The sequence below is a fragment of the Nyctereutes procyonoides genome, unplaced genomic scaffold (genome assembly GCF_905146905.1).
Source record: "Nyctereutes procyonoides isolate TBG_1078 unplaced genomic scaffold, NYPRO_anot_genome, whole genome shotgun sequence".
Classification (NCBI taxonomy): Eukaryota; Metazoa; Chordata; class Mammalia; order Carnivora; family Canidae; genus Nyctereutes; species Nyctereutes procyonoides.
This window is the reverse complement of record NW_026575126.1, coordinates 20,514,594-20,526,849: the sequence shown is the minus strand read 5'-3', so window position 1 is coordinate 20,526,849 and position 12,256 is coordinate 20,514,594. Positions and strand designations below refer to the sequence as shown.

Genomic DNA, 12,256 nt, shown 5'->3' with positions numbered 1-12,256 from the left:
GCCTACTAAAAGAATTGTAAGGAACTTGATGGCATAAATATAAAGAAGAGCCCATTAAACATGAGTGGCATGTGTTGTGCATGTGGGGAGTGGGGCATGGTCAGAATGCACCCTCCAAATGACAGAAGGGTCCAGAGATATGCGAAGGGCAGTACTGTGGACGAGAACGGGAATACTAGAAGTGTCCACATTAGTACGCCCATCTTCGGCTTTGTCTTCAGGTCCTTTTTGGACCATGCATAATCACATTTTGGAAGAACCTCCAAAACATAAAAGAATAGATGGAAGAAACTTACTAGAAATTTTTTGTTGTACTATTTCAAAGGGTCTTAGCACTTCAAGGTTAGTGATAGCCAGCTTGTTCTTTAAAAAGACATTTTAATCCCAGTTGGGAATATGCATTACACCTCTGACCTCTCAGACTCTCCCCCTGCACCATCAGTTCTGGTGCAAGTGTGTGGGGGGCAGTGGAGGGGAAGGAGGGAGGGAAGTGTGTAGACTCTCCCTAGCTCATCATCCTTCACAAAGATGTGGCTGAAACATGGTGGTGGTATTTGGAAACCCCCTTGAGCACCCCCCATTTGGAGTAGCTACACCGAAGCCTTGGAAAAGTCTGAGGTCTCCCAGAAATACAGGATGAGGAATTCGCTCATTGCTAGGAAGGAAATAACTTGCCAAACCTTGCTGTTGTACAAACGTGTAGATAGACTTCTAGCCTTGTAAGTCCCGAGGTGTAATCAATATGAGTTGTACTGACAGCTCCTAGATTTAATGTGGAAAGGTGTAAACAAATCATTCCATATTGGTACGAAAAGGACAGGTGGCAGTTGTGATGATAGTCTTCTGGAAATACAGTATTTTCTCAGCTGTCCAGCAACATGAAAAACCAGGGCAGATGAGGCCAAGCAGTACTGTGTAGGCCAGTGTTGCAACTCCAGCCAATCAAAACGACATGCTGCTTTGAAAGGCTAGAAGCTGCGCCTAAGAAACTGGGTTTTAAGAACTCATTGGGTTCTCTTTATCTCAGTTTAGTTTAGTTTAGTTTTTTTTCTTTAACCCTTCCTTCCTCTAAGGTGTTTTTTCTGAATCAGAGTAAGAGCTAGAATATTCCAAACCTGGGAAACAGTTTTTCACAAATGGCTGCGAAGCGTGCTTAAAGCTCTGTCTGGTTCCTTTTTATGCATGATTGTGACTGGCCAGTCTAGCAGTTTTGGGCAAGCACTTTGGGTAACAGAAAAATACACTGGGGGAGATCCTTTGAGCTTTGAATTAAAAATATGTGTTCTCAGCCAGTATCCCACAACCAAAGAGGCCAAGAGAACTTAGAGCCTCTGAATCTTCTATAGTTTTACAGTGGGAAAGGATTAATATTTAGTCATGTTAGGGGCAAACAGAATGGGAAACAAATGGGGAATTTAGGAAAAATGCTGCATGTATGTAGGAGAAAATAATTGGGCATGGAAATTAAAGTGATTTTTATACAGCATGAAAATGGTCTAATCTGCATGCTGGAAGAGCTTTCCAGCCTTGTTGGAACAGTTGTTGGAAATGTGGTGCCTTCGCTTGGGTGTCTCCTCTGCAGCACTCAGCTCCCGCACAATCTGACCAGATCATTGCCCTAAGGGCCAGGTGATGTGGAAATGTACTATCCATGTCTTGTTTACTCAGTCCTTGGACAGATTTCTATCATTCACTTTTAGTTTTGTGACTAATTACCAAGTGAAAGCTTGTATTGTTAGATAAAATATTGCTACTTAGAGGGACAATAACTCTAATTAAAGTAATTAATGTTTAAAACATAAAATCTAAGCATATTCAGTTAATAAAATTGACAGATGAATACAATTACAGGGTCACTAAATTGATCATAAATTATAACTGAAATATCCACACTGGTTATTTCACCATATGGAATTTAATAGTTTACAAAGATGAGATGGTCTCCACAGTGAAGTAAGTAGGTTGTGCCTTCTTTTATTTAAATCCAGGGTACAGGAAATAGAAGCATGGGCATATTTTTGGCAGCATAACATGCACATCTATTTACTTTAGACATCGTTTTAAAGAAAAATAAGGGCAAGTTTGGTATGTATGTGTATATAATTTAAACATTATCTCTAGCAACATACTAGGTATACTTAGTGTGTAGCTACTTGTGATCATTGGGTTATTTTTTTTAATCCTTTTTTTTTAAATTTTTATTTATTTATGATAGTCACAGAGAGAGAGAGAGGCAGAGACACAGGCAGAGGGAGAAGCAGGCTCCATGCACCGGGAGCCCGATGTGGGATTCGATCCCGGGTCTCCAGGATCGCGCCCTGGGCCAAAGGCAGGCGCCAAACTACTGCGCCACCCAGGGATCCCTCATTGGGTTATTTTTATCAACATAAGCAACCTAAGTGGTATGATCAAATGCATGAATAGATTTTTTAATTCGCTATTAAAGATTTTCACATCAGTGTCCTTAGCCCAAGGAAAATAAGAATCAAGGATAAATAGTTCCTTCATATACAATGTAGAATCTGTTTGTTTCAGATATTTAATTCTTATTTAAAGCACTTTTTACTTTTAGACTCATGAGTGAAATTTTGCTGTTATCTTCAGGCTCCTAACAGTATTGGCTTTGGAAAAGAGAGTGAGAGATCCATGATAATGACCAAATCAATAAGAGATGACATTCCTTCAACCCAAGAGAATCTGGTCAAGTGGGCTTTGGACAATGGCTATAGTCCAGTAACATCATATACAGTGGCTCCTGTGGCAAATAGATTCCATCTTCGGCTTGAAAACAATGGTAAGTATGACTTTTTTTTTTCCCCTGAAGTAAAAATATCCACCAAGTGAGGCTTTCCTATGAGAAACTCTCATTTCAGCTTATATGGTGCTATTGTTCTGTTGTAAGCTTTGATGATTCATTTGACTGCATTATAAAGTGTTAGGTTATCTAGAATTGTGATAGATTATTTTGAGGAAATGATCTTGGGTACAGATTTTTCAGTAACCGCGTTAATTGCATGTTGGAGAACTTTGTCGTACATCACATAATTCACTGTGATTACCTTAAGAACAAATTAGCTTGGCTTCTTCTCTCAGAAGTGTCTACTAAGCACTTACAGCGGAGGTACAGCTGCTCCTACTGCAGGGGAGAAGCCCTAGATTAGGCAGTATCTTACTGGACAGAAGTCACCAGGCGCTTCTCACTCTCACCCAGAAGGAACACAGGAGTTCTTACCCCAGTTGGATGGAGCAGAAAGTAGAATATTAACAGATTCTTGAGCTTTTTCCAGAGCATTGTAGCTAGTGAGATTCAAATGGCAAGTTTTCTGATCTCTAGACCTGTTCCTCACCCCAGTGGTACTGCTACTGAGCCTGAGTACAGGCCATTTATTATTCACCATTGGAAGAGGAAGTTGCTTAACCTCTGAGTCTCAGGTTGTTCCTCCTCAGTAATATGGGAGAAAAAAAAATAGGCCCTACCTCAAAGAGTTGTTGTGAAGATTTTTGTCAATGTACAAATGAAAAACCCTCTAAAGCTCTGACTTCTTTTGGATCCATACAGCTATGCCATCTTTTTTCCGAAAGATAGTATTTAAGGAGGATTAATGTCCTGTGGTCATCTGTATTTCCTGCTCCCACTGATACGGATTGACCTTAAGCATTGGCTTTGAGACTGAATATAGACAAAACTGGGAAAATTTTTCTTCCCTGAATTATTGAAAATAGGACAGAACACTGAGCATTAATTATATGGGAATATTTCTCTCCCTTTGAAGGAATAAGTGTACCTAAACAGCTTTTTCTTTCCTTCTTCAGGACAAGGTTCTAAAAGGCCAAGGTGCCCAGATACCTGTCAGAATTAAGCAGGCAAAAAGAAGGTAGCAAATAATTAAAAAATGCCAGTATTGTTTCATGAAATCCTTAGAGAAATTATTTTAAATAATCTCTAGATTCAAAGGAGATATTTCAATGGCACTTGAAGAATATTATTGTCCCAATAACTTACTCAAATCATAGATTTTTATAGCTTGTAGGGCCTTAGAAATTATCTAGTCCAACGGTTCTCAACCTTGGGTGTACATTGGAATCATACAGAGAGCTTCAAACATATTTATGATTAGGCACTACTTCAGACAGTCTGATTTTTATTTGACTTGGGGTATAGCCTGGGTATAGGGAATTTTTTGTCTCCCCAGTGATTTTAATGTGCAGCCATAGAGAACTACTGACCGAATTCAACCTCAATTTTTTTTTTTACATTTTTTAAATTTAAATTCAATTTGCCAAATAGAGTATAACACCCTCAACCTCAATTTTTAAAATGACACAACCAGGGGATCCCTGGGTGACTCAGCGGTTTGATGCCTGCCTTCTGCCCAGGGTGTGATCCTGGAGTCCCAGCATTGAGTTCCACATCAGGCTTCCTGCATGGAGCCTGCTTCTCCCTCTGCCTGTGTCTCTGCCTCTCTCTCTCTTTCTCTGTCTCTGATGAATAAATAAATAAAATCTTTAAAAAAAATGACACTACCAAGACACAGAGAAATAAGCCACTGGCCCAAAGCCACTCAAGTCAGTTAGACCACAAGGACTAGAATTCAGGCTTCTGGATCCACATATCCTTTATACATTGCTTGTTAAGAGTAATTTTACACATGCGCACTCTGTGTTAGTTCCTCTTGTTCTTCCTTCTAATGATGATGATTGTGGCCTGGAATCAGGCATTGATGATGTTTTGCTTCTGTCACCATCAGAGGAAATGAGAGATGAGGAAGTCCATACCATCCCTCCTGAGCTACGGATCCTGCTGGACCCTGGCTCCCTGCCTGCCCTGGAGAACCCACCCATCCGGGGAGGAGGAGGCCGAAATGGAGGTTTCCCCTTTCCTTTCCCGGATATCTCCAGGAGAGGCCAGAAGGAAGGGGGAGAAGATGGGGTCCCTCGGCCAAAGGACCCTGTCATCCCTGGCATACGACTGTTTCCTGATCCCAGAGAGCCTGAGGAGGTGCAAGGGAGTGTGGATATTGCCCTGTCAGTCAAATGTGACAATGAAAAGATGATCGTGGCTGTAGAAAAAGATTCTTTGCAGGTCAGTACAGTTTCTTAAAGGAGAGAAGAGAAAGCCACCTCTTTCCCCATCTTGCCCCAGGATGTGTTAGCTATTTCCTTCTAGCTCTTTCACTTTTGAACTCTGGGGACTTGATACTGTTTTCTCAGTTGGATGGACTCATTTCCCCTTGGCTGTGATTCTTACTCAGGTCCTGTTGTTCTCAGTTAAGGGGGGGGGGGTCCAGATCCATGTGTGTCAATATTTTGGTATTGAATTTCCAAGGCCAACAAACACAATCCTTGGTAGGTTGGGAAGAGGCAAGCAGGGAGGGGGAATGCAGGCCTCCTGCAACCAATACTGTCTGGGAAAACCAGGGAAAATGGGAAGACTGGGAAAACATGTTCCCTGTGTGTTGCAGAACTGCTTGTGAACCCCCCTTTACGTTTTTGGTGGTGGTTGTTTCAGGCCAACAGCTACTCAGGAATAGAGCTCACCCTGTTGGATCCTACCTGCAAGGCCAAGATGAATGGCACCCACTTCATTTTGGAGTCTCCCCTGAATGGCTGTGGTACTCGGCACCGGCGGTTAGCCCCAGATGGTGTGGTTTACTATAACTCCGTGAGTGTTCTCCAGAACAAAGCTTGGCCACTTACCAGAGTTTTGTTAGGTGTTACCTTAAAATTAGCCTTAACGTTTCTATGACAATGAGCAGAGGCATATATCCCAGGCCTAAACAAAGCTAAGCATCAGTTCTCAACAAAATGGAATGTACTTTAACCCTGAGTCTACACAGTGGAGCTAACCAGCTCTGTGGTCTCTGTGGCCTCATTTGAGTCTTGTCCAGAGGTGAGAGTACTTCTCCCTTCCTCATGAGCAAAAGAACCAAGAGAAATCCAAAAAGGGCCCTCAAGAAATTATTACCAAGTCTCTCTCCACTTTTTGAGAAAGATCCTAAATTGAAGCAAATCTGCTTTTGACGTTACCCAGAGGGAGATTACATAGATTCCCCCAATGATAATCCACTGCCAAAGCTAACGTACACTTTTCAGAAATCATTCTTGTCAGCTCATTCATCTATATCGTTTTTCTTCAGATTAAGCCTATTCTTGCAGAAATACACACTAGGCAGTGAATACTGAAAGAATTTGAAACATGAAATTTCAAAAGAACTTTATAGTGTTAATTTTGCAGTTCAGGTTATACTTCAGATGGTAAAAATAAGGTTCAAAAACCCCTGGGCCAGTTTTGGGTAGATACACTTGCCCTTCGGTAGATACACTTGACCCATCCAGAGGAAACACTGGAGATCAGGTGCTCCATCAGTGTGGCTCATGTGGGGACTGACTCTCCTATGGGTGCAAGTTTATTATTCTTCAGACTTAGAGTGTTTGAGCTGGAAAGAACCTTAATATGATCTCATTCAACTTCCTCATTTCACAGGTGAGGAAATTGAACTCCCAAGAGTTAAGAGACTTGCTTAGATTCAAAGAACTAGTTAACGGCCTAGCCAGGACTGAATCCAGTCCTGACCTCTCATCCACTGTCTCTCCCTGACACTAGGCTGGCCCAGCTAATTTCCCTTTGTTACTGGAATAATTTATTAACCTTTGACCTCTATAGTGAACACCCTCCTGCCAATTCCAACAGTAATTTTCTTACATTATCCAGTTTTTCCAGATATAAGGAATGGCATACATTACTGATACACTTAATTTTGGAATTTTATACATGACTAAATTAACACCAATAAGAAGCTATGGTAATCTGTGGGTTAAGTAAAAAAAAAAAAAAAATACCATTTGCCTCAAAAAAGAAAGGTATATCTTAAGCCCTTAAAAATCCCTTTCTTCTTGTGGGTTTGTGTATGTATATGTGTGTGTTATGATGATGATATGTAGCATAAGCAATATTCTAGGTACTTGGCTTCAATTCCATCAATACTTTGTTCTATGGAACTGGGAAAGAATGGAGAGGTGGTCTTCCTACATTCTCTTTCCATGCTTCTCCCTTCAGTGAATATTGTAGTTGTCCCAATTATAACTATTTGTAGCAATTTTCCAACTTACCATATATTTTTATTTTGCAACATATTCAAAAATCTAATAGGCCTGTGAAACAAAACCAAACTAAAAGTATGACTATTCTATACAGCAAATAAATTAGGATTTTATTCATGGAGTCATGGTTCTCAGGTGAATTTCTCATATTATTTAGAACTAACCTAGGAATAATCATTTCAACCAATGTTAAGGTAGACTGTCACAGATTAAAACATTATTCTTTCCTACATCCATACACCAGACACAAAGGAGAGGAAATGAAAAAGAGGAGTACAGAAAAAAGATTGAGGATATTTGCTCATTAGTAAACATTGGGTACTTTGTTTCCAAGTCAAAGTTCCTACAAATCTCTATGGATATGGATACAAATAAGAAAAGCTCCTTGAATTAGCCCACTCTTAGTATTTCCTAGAATTTTTTTTTAAAGATTTTATTTATTTATTCATGACAGACACACAGAGAGGGAGAGAGGCAGAGACACAGGCAGAGGGAGAAGCAGGCTCCATGCAGGGAGCCCGACGTGGAACTCGTTCCGGGTCTCCAGGATCTGGCCCTGGGCTGAAGGCGGCGCGTAAACTGCTGAGCCACCCGGGCTGCTCTATTTCCTAGAATTTTCTATGTAAAGAGAAGCCCCTAACAAGAAGCCCCCATCCCCTCCAATGTAGATTAGCCTACTGACAACCCCATTTAGCCCTATTTCAGTGCCTCCTGTTTTCCCACTGTTTGAAACAAGTCTTATTTTTCACAAGGAAAAATGCATATTTTAGTTTAGGTCTTAATTCGAATGTATGTTGGGTTTCTCTTTATTTTTATCTCTTTGAAGATAAAATCCTAAGAAAACTTGGAGTCTTTTTTTATTTTTTTAAGTCATATTTTCACTTTGCACCTGAATTATTACATGGGTGTTTGTGTGAGGTAGAACCAAATCACGTGATTGGTATTTTAATGACATTGTGCTTTCTTTGCCTTTTAGATTGTGATACAGGTTCCGTCACCTGGAGATAGTAGTGGCTGGCCAGATGGTTATGAAGATTTGGAATCAGGTGATAATGGATTTCCGGGAGATATGGATGAAGGAGATACTTCCTTCTTCAGCCGACCTGAAATTGTGGTGGTACGTTTGTTTGCAGCAATTAATTTATGAGAATGTTGTCTTTTTGGTTGGCTTTAGTTGGGGACTGTTGGGGGCTGGGGGAGTGGATGTTACAGACCAAAGCCTACAAAGTGCCAGGGTCTTCATCCTTCTTTTGACTGTGATTTATCTCTGTTTTTATTTGTTTATTTGTTTTCCCCAGTTTAATTGCAGCCTGCGGCAGGTGGGGAATCCCAGTAGCTTCCAGGACCCACCCAATAGAAACATCACTTTCAACATGGAGCTATACAACACTGACCTCTTTCTCGTGCCCTCTCAGGGGGTCTTCTCCGTGGCAGAGAATGGACACATTTATGTTGAGGTATGAGACCTGGACATTAGCCTTGTGCTTTTAGATTAGGGCTGAATTGTAGTAGCTCCTGGGGCAGAGGCAAGCTCCTGCAGCAGAAGACCTCATTGTGTTTTTCCCCACAGCCCGTAACTAGCTCTGGGTGAGGGCTTGGCTCAGAAAATGCATCCAGGTGGATTTCTGACCAAAGCAAGACATTGCATGATTAACTACACGGGGATAGTGTTTTACAGATGAGTGCTTTTAAAAAATTAGTTGTGTGAATTCTACTAATAAAGCCTTGTTCTTGCTTGTACTTAGCTTGTCCTTTCAAACTACAGTTCAGTAGTTGCAGTGTTAGAGTTAACCAGGAATATTTCACCCCACCTCACACAGTATTTTTTAAATTGAACACACTTAAATGAAATGCTGTGTGCTACCCTGTCTCATGAAAATTGAGGGTTTGTTAGATCATTATCTAAATGTATCTATAAATGTATTAAACTGTTTCATATGCATAATGGTAATGATTATGCATAGCATAAGTCTGTGGAATAACTATAAAAATATTAGGCAGTGGTAGTAATAATGAAATAATAACAGCTAACATTTATTGCAGACTTATTTTGAGCCAAAGTTGGTTGTAATTATTGTAGTAATTCACTCTTCAAGGCAGTCTGATGAGACTAGTGATATCCCCATTTTAGGGGTGAGGAAATTGAGGCACAAACTTGTCTAAGGTCACACAATTAGTCCACACAACTAGTGGACTTCAGAGTAGGGTCCATACTCAGGTTGTCTGGTTCAAGAGCCCACAGTGTTACCCACTAGATGCGACTCTCATTTATCTCAAAGTGCTATTTAAAAGGGAGAAAATGTGACCTCTTAGCAGTGCAAATATCCAGATTCAGATTAGATTCTAGAAAAAGATAAATATCCTTATGGCCCTCAGATGTCTGCTGGTCTTATAGGAACATCCTCCTCTGCTGAGCTAGTTTTGGGGCTAAACTTCAAGCTTATGTTTTACTTCACTATAGGAGGAGTGAGAAGCTTATGGGGTCAAAATGGAATACTTCTATATGTTGAAAGTGACTTCAGAGCACATATTTCTGTTTCACAAAGATAAATAACTCTCACATGTGTTCTGATTCTGGGATAGAGCCCAGTAACTCTAGACATTTTCCTGGATCTCTCCTCTTTTTTGATTCCCTGTTTTGAGAGATCCTCTCTTTCTTTGGGTATCCTTTCTTTCTCCATGGGGGGAAATATACTGCTTTCTACATGCTGCTCCTAATTATAGATCTCTTCTTATCCAAGATCATTATTTTCTTCTTGCATTTCTGGCTGCGCAGTCCACATGTGTGCATTTGGGCAATGACTCTCAGTCATGCCCTAGATTTTAGGGAACCCTGCCTAATTGCAGTTTGTTCTTTTCCAAATGTGTACCTGGCTCTGCTAATTTATGGCTTTGCTGCTTCATGCTAATCAGTGACCAATCATCCTCCTGTATCCTACCCTGGGTGTTTTGGTTTTTCTCCCCAGTCCACCCAATGCTGGATTACTTAAAATTCTTTTTTCTCCTTATTTTCACATTTATATCTTTTCATATATCATCTATATTTTTCAAAGTTAAATTTAGTCAAAGACACTGTCAAATGATGAAAAAGAAATGGACTGAATCTTTTTGCTACTGGAATGAATCTTTTTGATATTTTAAATATCAAGTGTATTGAGGAAATTTGAGGAGGGTGGTATATGTTTTAAAGTTGTTTAAAACCACCTAAATTAGAGAATCTGTAAATATTTTGCAAAATAAGGTAGCAGCCACACCCAATCTTTGTTTCTGTTTGAACTCCAATGCTGATACTTAACTTACTTATTTAGACAAATAAAACTCCCTGAATCGCTGGCTTGGTCTAAAGAACTATTTCCAAGTTTCTACTCCTAGCTGTCCTTATGACACACCCCCAGAATCCTGTTCCTTCTAGACCATATTTTTTCCTTTAATCCAAAACATTATTGATTTTGCCAGTGGTCATCTTTGGGTGATAGTTGGTCACATAATGGCAGCTTTTCTGTTAGTTCATTTGTCTTGGGGTGTTAAAAAGCAGTGTTTGTAAACCCCCAAATTTAAATCTAGAATAGTACTATTAATTATAGCTGTCATTTATTGACTAGCTGGGAACTGTATTGTTTGCGTGTAATTGTGATTTACAGATCCTCGCAATAACTGTTTCTAGTAGGTATTGGTATCCTTATTCTGTATGGGAGGAAACCGAGGTTCCGAGTTCACAGAGCACATGATTTCCTGGGCTTGTCTCCCTCTAAGACCTGTATTCCTTTTACAACTCATTTCCAGGCCTTTTTTTAATTATTATTACTTTTTTTAAGATTTATTTATCTGAGTGGGGGAGGGGCAGAGGAAGAGGGAAAAGAATCCAAGCAGAGTTCAATGCAGGGCACTATCTCATGACCCTGAGATCACGATCTGAGCTGAAACCAAGAGGCAGCCACTTAACCCACTGCACTCTTCACCCCCACACCATTTTAGAGTAGAAGACTTGGTGATAATATTTTTTTCCTCTAAAACAACTTTTTGGGATACCTTAGAGTTTCTACTATTACATGCTTTCTTTTGAGACTAGAGGAAAGATTTGCATTTCTAAGTCTGTTTTTGCATTGTGGATTCTGAGTTCATGTTAAAGGACACTTTTTAGTAATAGATACATGTAATTTGCCATCTTTCCCAGATAAAATATATCATTTTCCAGAAATATTGCCAAAATAGTGATGTGTGAATATTTAGAGTCCCAAACACTACTTCCGGGAAAGATTTCCCACCAGGTGTTCTCCCCGGACCTCATGGTGGGTTTGGTTGACCCTGTGGCTACTGTGAAATAGTAAAGAGAAAATAGACTTCAGATTTCAAGGCCTAGGTTTAAGGCTTGGTTTTATCCAGTGCTTCCAAGGTAGGATTTTGAACAGGTCATCCATCCTGTATGTTCAGTTTTTCCTCCATTTATAAAATGGAGATGAAACTATTTAGCTCACGAGGTATTCCAGAGGGATTGAGCCTGAAGGCTCCACAAAGTGACATGATCATAGTCATCTTCATTGCCGAGTGTCTTGTAGTTAACCAAGTAGGAATCTTTCAAAATACTGCTGTGTCCTCAGAGCCCCATGTGATGTCAGGGGTTTCCCCTGGGTTCTCAGAATGGAAAGTGTGTTTATATCTCCACGCCTTTTGAAAGGATGCTGGGGCTATTGACTTATGGTTAAGGACTAACTTTATTTCTAAAGTGTTTAAGTTTATGCTGATCCTAAGTTTAGTCAAGGAATGAGGCATGAGGGGAAAGCAGTTCATGCAGTGATCCATGTGTCACCACATGGAGAATCCACTCTGGTCTGGGATTTTAGCTGAGTTCAGGATAGTTGAGGTTTGAATTCTGTTTATACTTGGCCAAACACCACTTCCTGTTTCTAAAGAAAAGAACCTTAACAAGGTTTGGACGTAGCCCATACAAATGTTTTGTAAGAGGGGGAAGTATAATGAGTTGGAAACAATTCCAGATTAGATTTCCCTTAAAATACCCTTGGGCTTAAAGAGCGAAGGGAGAGTACTTGGCAAGGCTTGGTTTGGACCTGTGAGCAGCTAGGACACTTTGCCAGGCTTGTGATCGCCACCAGATTGCACGGCCCCGGACACCAAACCCCGCAGGCCAGCTCTGCCT

General features: G+C 40.3%; 1 protein-coding gene across 4 annotated transcripts in view; it reads left to right on the top strand.

Moving 5' to 3' along the window:
• TGFBR3 (transforming growth factor beta receptor 3) overlaps nucleotides 1-12,256 on the top strand; it is a 195,515-nt gene that overhangs the window by 151,552 nt on the left and 31,707 nt on the right. For all 4 annotated transcript variants that reach the window (XM_055340012.1, XM_055340010.1, XM_055340009.1 and 1 more), the window contains exons 8-12: nucleotides 2,605-2,794; nucleotides 4,749-5,083; nucleotides 5,510-5,662; nucleotides 8,078-8,218; nucleotides 8,400-8,558. In XM_055340012.1, the coding sequence (XP_055195987.1) occupies nucleotides 2,605-2,794; nucleotides 4,749-5,083; nucleotides 5,510-5,662; nucleotides 8,078-8,218; nucleotides 8,400-8,558 (978 nt within the window). The remainder of the gene's footprint in view (nucleotides 1-2,604; nucleotides 2,795-4,748; nucleotides 5,084-5,509; nucleotides 5,663-8,077; nucleotides 8,219-8,399; nucleotides 8,559-12,256) is intronic.